The sequence below is a fragment of the Olea europaea genome, chromosome 9 (genome assembly GCF_002742605.1).
Source record: "Olea europaea var. sylvestris chromosome 9, O_europaea_v1, whole genome shotgun sequence".
Classification (NCBI taxonomy): Eukaryota; Viridiplantae; Streptophyta; class Magnoliopsida; order Lamiales; family Oleaceae; genus Olea; species Olea europaea.
The window spans coordinates 13,826,492-13,836,017 of NC_036245.1; the positions used below are offsets into that span (position 1 = coordinate 13,826,492).

Sequence of the window (9,526 nt, forward strand, 5' to 3'; positions counted from 1 at the left end):
CCTACACTTGATGAAACGACCAGTGATGCTCTACAAGTACTTGTTAATGTGGGTATTCCATGCTGCAAGTAACAAATTAACATCATATCTTAATCTTTTATGTTATTTGCTCACTACTACTTCATTTCAATCACTTCTGAAAAAGTCCCACATTGCAGGTTCTTGTATTTTCTACAACCCTTAGAATATGCTATGTACTTCTTTCACCAATTTTAGAAATTATACATAAATACACTATATTATATAACTTGTGGAACAACTTTTCTTACCCTTTACCTCAGAAAGCAGCTCCCATCTAGCATCTTGCAAGAAATATAACGACAGCATTGCCTCCGGCTATCTACAAACAACCTGTACCGCGCTACCAATTAATAGACTGCTGTTAAGAACATTTTTGCTGAGCATAATCACCATTGACAACACCACCATCAATGTTTAGATGCAGGGATTTTTTCTTCTTTGCATCTTCTGTAGCTCATTTCCAGTAAAGATGATTGCTTCTGTTACCTTCATGCTTTTTGTCATCCTACATTACACCTTCTTTTACAATTTTCGGATGTTAAGTTTCATTTGTTATCTAATAAAAATTAGATTATTTCGTAATTGTTTCTACTTATATTTGATAATAAAGTAGATTATAAATATTTATTAACTTGTGTGAAGCAAGCACATGAACAAATGCTATATTATAAATCGAAGATTAAGAAAAACTTGCAAAAGAAACAAGGAGTATGAATCTATTCTTCAAGCACGGTAACGTTACCTTCAAAATCACAAAACCTGTGCATTGCAAGGCACAAGACTAGTAATGTTTAGATGAGAGAAAAAACATTATTAAAGAAAAATACATATAAAATTTCTGAGAAAAAAATAATAAAAGAGAGATCTGCAATACTGTTGAATTATAGAAAGAGATGAGGTGTGACTAAATATTCAACACCTGATTTACTGATACGGGCTTCCTCGAAGATCTGATACAAGGCTTTCTGACTTGCACCATCAGATTCTTCGACACAAATCTTGAGAATGTAACGGACCGTCTTAGGACTTGGAAGATACGCCCAACCTTTACCCCTAGCTGAAAAGAATTTCCGTAAGCAAGACAGAGCCTTAGAAATCCTCCTCTCTTGGATGTGGAGCAGGGCAAGATTCTCCCACATAAATGGATTCGGTTTTATTCCCACTTGAATCATTTGGTTGAAGAACGTCTCAGCTTCTTTAAAAAGCCCTTTGTTAACATAACAATACAATAGATAATTTCTTTTGTAATTACGGGGCTCATCAATAACATCTCCGTAATCAGAATCAGAATCAGAATCATACTTAGAATTAGAATTAGAATTAGAATCAGAATCATCATTACCAAGCTCTTCAATAATATCTTCAGAATCAGAACCATCAGGTTGGGAAAGCCATTCCTCGTAAATCTTTTCAGCATCTTCAATATCATCCATTTTAAACAAATAATAAATTACTGACGAGTAGCGATCAGATGAGTATTTTGGAAAGACAGAGTTGTAATTTTCCCAAACTCGGTAAAGCTCGTGTTTGTTGCGAAGTTTACCGCAGAGATTAGCGAGATAGCTGAATTTGTAATGCTCGTCCGTGATTCTACTCTCAATTTCGTTCAAACAGTCCTGAGCCTTTTCAAGCTGCCCTAACTCATTGTACATAATAGCTATTGAGGAGAAGAGATCCAAAGAGGAATCGCAGGTGGTTTCCCGCTGCGCCTGTTTAAATAATTTATCCAAAGATTCTTGATTTTGACAGGACCACAGCCAAATATTGAAGGAATGTCTACTTAATGGTATGTTTTCCTCTATCATTTTTGCGATCAATAACTCAACCTTGTCATTATCTTTAAGGTCCTCATAGAATTTCAGCATCGTAAAGAATGAAATTTCATCACTGGCATAACCCGCATTTCTCATTTTATTGTAAAAGGATTCAGCATTTATTTGCATTCTGGCATCCATATACCTAATCAAGAGAGCGCTATAAGTTGCCCCCAGGGCACATCTCCAAGTGGTAAAAGGGGAGGGTGGAGAAATCCAGCTTTACTTGAGGCTGCTGCGTCAAGGGTTCGAATCTTGAAATATGGATTTGGCTCTTGGGTAAGTGCAAGTGTACTAACAGCCTTCCACCCTGTACCCTTGGAGGCATAACCTGCGATTTACCTCCTTCACGATGCTCCAGGGCAGGGGTGGTGGGGGACCGTTAAGGTTAGGGTTTAACCTTTAAGAGAGCGCTATAAGTTCTTTCATCCTTCATGGCATCTGACAATTTCATGAAGTATTTTTCAGCACTTGAAACTCCATGTACTCTTGCAATCAAATACACCTCCCTAGCAGTGTCCTCCGGTGTCATTTCGTCCCTCTCTTTCCAGTCATTTATCCACTGGTTGACCTGCAGAGTGTACAAGAACACGAATTTTCTATCAAAAAATCGATTTTGAGATTCACATGACCCAAACTGAAGCTGGTGCGAATCATACAGCCTAATTAAAACGAAGTCTCATACACGATGAGGATGACGGTGACGAGAGATAGCTGAGTTGATCATGCCAAAACAATAACAAAGTTATCTAATCATGCTGCAACCCTCATATAGAGAAAGCTTAGTTACAAAGTACTCAAAATCAAATCAGATTAATCATTTGTTCCAAGGTCAAATATTTTTTCTTCATCAATATTAAATGGAAATATAGAAGCCCGAAAGTAGATTCGGCAAAATGTTATAGAGCGAATTATGGAGAATCCTAAGCTTCAATTTATATTGAACACTTTGATTTACCTCAAGAGCATCTTGGTAACGTTCTTGACTCACGAGGCTCGAGATCACATTTCGAAGCTTGGATAATACATCGTCGCCCTTTTTCCCAGGTACTTCATTCATGGAACTGTGATAGCCGTGAATCATGTGTAGAAGGTCAGGGCCTGTGTCTGTCTTGTAACTTAGCTTGCCAGCATCATACCCTCTTCCGGAGGCACGTAGGCCCTCAATCGTTTTAATCTAAAATTGAACACTTTATGGAGGATGGATTCTTATGGGTTCGAGTAGTAATATTAACCGATTTAAATGAGAGTTTTGCGGTTGTGGAACTGGAAACAAGGAGACGGTTTTGAGATGGGAAATTGAGATATTCCGGCATTGAGAATCGTTGCCATGGAAGATCTTGAATGCTGAGGAAGACAAGAAAAAAGAGGGCAACAAAATGAAAATTTTAGTATCTTTCTATTCGATATCCTAGCCTTATGGTTTCGGGTTTTGGGCTCCAATTTAGGGATGCCGAGAAAAGAAAAGGGAAAAAATCTCAAATGCATTAGAAATTTGAAATATTTCTTTAATTACCATAATTATTCTAAATTTTAAATTATACTACAGATTCCACTTAAAATCATCGAAAATACTGCCATGCAAACTTTCCATATAGGCATACACACAACTAATGATTAAATTTGGTTACAATTATTTTTTATTTGTCATATGGTGAATTATTTAATATTTTTATAGTATTTCATTGTGTCAATGTCATAAAATTACATGAAAGATTACGTAAATTGGATTGAAAATGAAAAAAAAAAAAAATTTAAAGAGAAATAATTTACACCAAGATGACTTTTTCTTTCTTTCTTTTTTTTTTCTTCTAAAACTACTACAAAATTCTAATAACAACATATTTACAAGAATGGACTGGAGTGAAATTTCTTTAGGGAATTTACTGTACACACTTTCCAAATCCCACATCGGAAGCGGTAGGATAATGTATGGGAATTTTAAGTTTTAAAGCCAGCAATTGAAAATTGCATAGTTGTCAGATCCGACCCGAACACTCACTTGGAAAATGTAGTGGGTCAATGGTTCAATCGGTGACCTGGTGGTTCTACCGGTGGGTCAATTTCTATTGTATATTATTAATTACTTTTATTGAATAATAAAATTTTACTATTTTCTTCCAATAACTAAGTTATCTTATGTTATTTTGTTAACTAAAGATCAATTTGTATTCCAAATTTCACAAATTCTAGATCATATACAGTGAAATATGCTTGGAAAAATAAAACAAAAATAAAAAATCATTTAAATCTTATTCAATGAAGTCACTCTTTTGTCTTTATACGAAATTGAAGTTTGAACTTTGAAAGTGCCATCAGATTTCTCTCTCCTTTTCTGCCATCTCCATTCACTTGCCATCTCCTTTCCTGCAATCTTTTTTCCTGCCATTTCTTTCTGTCAGAGAAGCATTATACAAATGAATAAAATCAAAGAATCTTGCTACGGAACCCGGGTTTTGCTCTGATCATTTTCATGTGGGGTCCCCCACACATACGTTCAGGGGCCGAGATTTGGCCACCTCGACCCCTGGAAATCCCGGGCTCAGCTTTATTCAAAACCAAATGATTACATTGTTTGATACATCTCTTATAGTCGGGGTGTGAGTCCCAAGGAAATAAAATAATGCTGACCTCTCCATGTGAGTATAATGTGTCAACTTATGTGTCAAGCCTTGTGGTCATGTAGCAAACCCTTCCCCTCAAAACCACTAAACCAGATCTCAAAAATTTATATCCTATGAGCGTGAAAAAAAAAAACTATTGATTGGAGAGTCAGTGAAAGGCAAAGGATTTATAGCCCAAATTCAAACCTTACGTTATAAGCTTCTGAAAAATAATGGGCCTGTCTTTGCTGAGGAATTAGTTGTGGAAATCCTAAATTCTTTCGTTTCGCTGAGACTATTTTTGGTGTTAAGTTCATCGCCGGTGACCATAATGGTCTGTTCCGTGAGAGTGAGAAGAAGCCGACAAGGAGTCTGGAGACAGTTTGTTTTCAACAAATAATAAGACCCGGTCGGGTCAAGGAAAAATGGGCTGACGAGTTAACCTAAAAATCGACGGTTCAACGGGTTTGAAGCGGGTTGTTTGTCAAGCAATAAATCAGTGCAACTTGGACCGGACTCGAGTCCAATTCGTCGGTTTCCAAACCGAACCGGCCGGTCCGATTCGGTCCAGGTTTTATAACTATGGGAAGAACTACTACGCCGTAAGGGTTTTATAACCAAGATCATATCAATAGCATAGTATGGTATTGGTAAAATATCTTCTTTCGAAACTAGAGCTACGGAATGCCCTCTATGTGAGGTAAGAAGATCGATTTGTGGTCTGATTTTTTTCCCTTTTCTTGATTAATTGATTTGAGGGTTTTGATTTTGCTCGAAGGAAGAGAGCAATGTGATATGGGTGTTTTGATTTTGTGGAAAGGAAGAGAGCAATGTGATATGGGTTTTTTTGAGGTAAGTGCAAGATTTGAATAAAGTTGCAGAAATCCCGAGCTCCGATCCAGGGGCCGAGGTGGCAAAATCTCGAGTTCTATAGCATGGTCCGATTTTTGGGTTAAAATGTTTTGACTGTAATTGACTCATGTTTGAAAGGAAAATAATGACTTTCTAGTTAATCCACTTATTGTTGGGGTTACTTTTTAGTTTTATTTAGGAGGATGCTACAAGTACATCGGGGGTGCCATAAGGGTGTCCATAATGGACACCCGGCACCTCCCCATTGGAGGACACAAGCACTCCTCCAATGGGGAGGTGTTAATGGACACCCTTATGGAATCTCGGATGTACAAGGAGCTTAATCCTTTATTTTATACTGTCTAAAATGCAGTATATCAAGGAAAAAATAAGATGACAATTATAATATGAAATATATATATATATATATTTTATGCTATGTGTAATTTTCCCAAAAGAAAGGGAACCCTCATATTCATAAATTTTAATTGTAACTATATATTATGTCCCTAATTTTTTCATCGATAATTTATTACCGCTACAAAAATTATTAAGTGCACTATAAACTTCTTTTTTATTTAAACAACCTTAAGTAAAATTACATAATCAGATTAATATACTTCTAATTATTCACCCCACATTATAATCACACCACAAATATAAACCTAGTATATTCTTCTTTTTCTTTAAATGTCTGTAGTCGTCAAACACAATTGAGACCTATTCCTCTACTAAACTTGGTTGTGAAAGCCATCAACCCGTTTCGAATATAAGGCCCTATTTGACCCTTATTTTTACCTCATTAAAATGAAAAATATGACCGTTATCCGTCACATCAAGCCACCATTTTTGAATTTCTATCTCTTGTGTGGGATCCATAACGACTCTATTTTTCATTCTCATTTTACAAATATTGTGGCTCAAATGGGCTCTAAATTATGTTTACCTGCATTGAATCACAGAACAGTCATACAGCCAAGTCCATACAACAGAGGAAATAAATCAAATTTTCTGGAATATTTGCTGAAGAGACAATTTGCTCGTCAGGAAGACTCAAATGGACTAACAAATAGTGTGATTTTTCCTCAAAAATCATAACTATCCAAATCTAATACAGACTCTTTTCCCACAATGGAGAATCACTTGTACAATTTGTAACAGGACTCCGACGACTCATTGCTGCGATTCCAAGAAATTGAATTTGAAAACCCACTACCGTGGGAGGATGGGCAGATGCCAATAAATTACCAAGTCAAGTTCATGCGCAGTTATGGCGGAAAAAACCACCTTCGTCCTCATGACCACCTGTTATCTTTTATTTGGGTGAGACCAAAATCTTGGCAATTGTTCTAATCATCAAATTTGGGTCTCTGCTTTCAAAGCTGATTGTACTCCCGTGTAAACAGAAAATCCCGATCAATTTCTTAAGTGTGATGAGGGTAATAGTGAATTTCTTTGTGTTTTAAACTTTTAAAGATGATGAGGACGCCACAATGACTTATTTTTAGTTTTTATTGAATTATGAGTATAATGGTAAATTTATTGTGATGTATTTATTAAAAATATATTTTAATTGTGGTGTATTAATTAAATTTTGTGGGGAAATATAATTAGCCTTTTTTCATTAAATTCTTGTTTTCAAATCAGCACAAGGATTTTGGTCCCAATAGATACGGTGAAGTAAAAAGACTTAATTGCCCTTCACATTTTGAAATAAAGCAAAAAATTGTACAAATAAAAAATAGGGTAATCCGCACAAAACGTCCATATCTTTTAAGCTTATTGTAGAAAACGTCTCTACCTTTCATTTTTTGACATTTTTCCCTTATTTCAACGTTTCGTTGCGCTAAACATCATTTTCACTGTTTTTGTACGGAAAATAAGCATTATACCTTCTTATTTAAAACAAAAAAATCAAAAAAAATAAATAAATAAAAATAAAGCACAAATTGCAATCACTCTCCCAAAAGTTTTTAAAAAATATAAATCAATCCAAGTTGTTTTAATAGTAATTAGTAGCTGTTAATTTATCTAAATTAACTTCAAAAGAACAGTCTTCACCCGTAATTTTGGATTCTAAATTATGCTCTGCCAAGAATTCGTTCAGTATTCAAAGGAACCAACTAGAAGATCCAAACACGCAAAACATTCCTCATACGCCTTAAGAAACTGGATATTAGAATCTTGACCGACTCCAATTTGAGCATGCTACACTGACTCCCTCCATATGATGTTTTCCTCATTGGGGCAATTTATGTATACCAGCCCAAGAATCCTCGACAACGATGGAAAGCCCTAAAATTGGCCAAGTTGGAGGTTGTGTTGGTCCGGCGCCCAAGGTGGCAAGAGGGTGGAGTTTTGGTTGTGAGGGAAGAGGGGGAGGAAAAGGAAGGAAGAGAGAAAAGAAAAGAAATAGATAATTTTTAAATTTTTAATATTTTAATGATTTATTGGACTGATTTACATTTTTTTCAAAACTTTGAGAGTATGATTGCAATTTGTGCTTTATTTTTCTTTTCTTTTTTGATTTTTTGTTTTAAATAAGAGGGCATAAATGACATTTTACATTCAAAAATAGTGAAAATGACGTTTTGTGTAACGAAACGTTGAAATAAATGCAAAATGTCAAAAAATGAAAGGTAGTGGGTTTTCCTCAATAAACTTGAAAGGTATGGACATTTTGTGCCAATTACCCTAAAAAGTAAAACTAAATATTTGTCTCTCGTTGCAATATGTGTTAACAGTATTTTGGACGAAAATCATGGTTATGAACAAGAATTACTAGTAAATAAAAATATTAAAGATAAAGTATGAGAAAAATACGTATATGAGATAATATTAAGATACAATTTCAAAATAATAAGGGTGATTATATTATCACTACAAAAATTGTTAGTGACAACACAATTATTTTAGTTACTTAAATGACCTTAAATAAAATTATTTAAGTGGGTTTTTAATATATTTATCACATAAAATAATTTATTCTCCCACCACAATTATAAAACCTTTAAAAATTTATCTTCTTCCCCAATCGCCAATCCCTCCTCCAACCCTCAACCTCAAAACTTCATCTTTCAATTAAATTTGGTCATTAAAGAGAAAGAAATGAAATCTCTCTCATCAAAATTAAATTGATCCCATGGAAGGACAATGATTAAAAAATTATGTTTCATTGATGAAGTTGACCGAATTAATTTTCATCCACAAGAAAACTTCTAGGCATCACTTGTTAGAAGAAACCGTCTACGAGACATCAAATGCAAAAATTGGCAAGGTTTTCCCCGAGCAATACTGTTCGTAGTTCATGCATCTGGCATGTGTTAACTTGCTTAAATATTTTTACATTATTTTAAGCTACTTGCACTATTTTGGGGAATTCCATGGTCTTCCCTGAGAAATACTTTTTGTAGTTCATGAATCTGGCTTGTGTGATACTGCTTAAGTATTTTTACATTATTGTAAATTACTTTCAGCATTTTGGGAAATCTCCTTAGCCAGCTTACGATAGCAGCATTTTGGGGAATCTCTTTTGCCAGCTTACGAACCTGTGTTTGACTGGAAAAATGAGAGATTAATGATCTTTGGGCAAATAATTCCTGCAACTAACACATCTCAGTATACCATTAATCTTATTTTTCTTCTTTTCAAGAAAGTTCATAATTTAGAAAGAAAAGCAGTAAGAAAATGAGAAAAATATAATGGCAGATTCATATCATTCTCAGATCCAAAGTAAGTGCCTGTGTGTATACATGTTTGTATGTATGTATATGTATAGATATTAGGGTATGGATTTTGATTGGTACACCACAACATTATTAGGTGATGAAAGATATTGAAAATGATTCCCCCTTAAATTAAGAAATTGATTATATATTCTTTCTAAAAATAAAGTGAAATTCATTAATTAAAGTGGGTGCACTCAATTGAGATTGTGATTGATTTTAAAAGTTATTCTAAAATTAGGTGTCTTTAATTGAAATTCTATTGGATTTTAATTAAATTCATTAAAATTCAGGTGTCTCTAATTGAGATTTTAATGAAATCTTTTAAAATTTAGGTATCCTCAATAATTAGTGAATTTATTAAAATTTCGTTAATTGATGGATTTTAAAATATTTGGATGGAGTTCAAGCTTAAATATACATATAAACAAATTTTTTGAAATTTCACCATATTTGATGAGATTCTTATGAAATTTGTAAGAATCTATTCAAGAGGGGTGTCTTCAATTGA

General features: G+C 34.4%; 2 protein-coding genes across 2 annotated transcripts; both read right to left on the reverse strand.

The window, feature by feature from the left end:
* Positions 1–382: 382 nt before the first annotated feature.
* LOC111399981 (pentatricopeptide repeat-containing protein At1g02150-like) lies at positions 383–1,976 on the reverse strand. Its single transcript, XM_023027459.1, has 3 exons — positions 941–1,976; positions 712–780; positions 383–468 (listed from the first exon to the last, which is right to left on the reverse strand). Exons 1-3 carry the CDS (start codon positions 1,974–1,976, stop codon positions 383–385), a joined length of 1,191 nt encoding a protein of 396 aa, XP_022883227.1.
* Positions 1,977–2,044: 68 nt separating this feature from the next.
* On the reverse strand, positions 2,045–3,263 carry LOC111400073 (pentatricopeptide repeat-containing protein At1g02150-like). The gene is made up of 2 exons (XM_023027525.1): positions 2,794–3,263; positions 2,045–2,406 (listed from the first exon to the last, which is right to left on the reverse strand). Exons 1-2 carry the CDS (start codon positions 2,917–2,919, stop codon positions 2,224–2,226), a joined length of 309 nt encoding a protein of 102 aa, XP_022883293.1. The 5' UTR covers positions 2,920–3,263; the 3' UTR covers positions 2,045–2,223.
* Between the last annotated feature and the right edge of the window lie 6,263 nt (positions 3,264–9,526).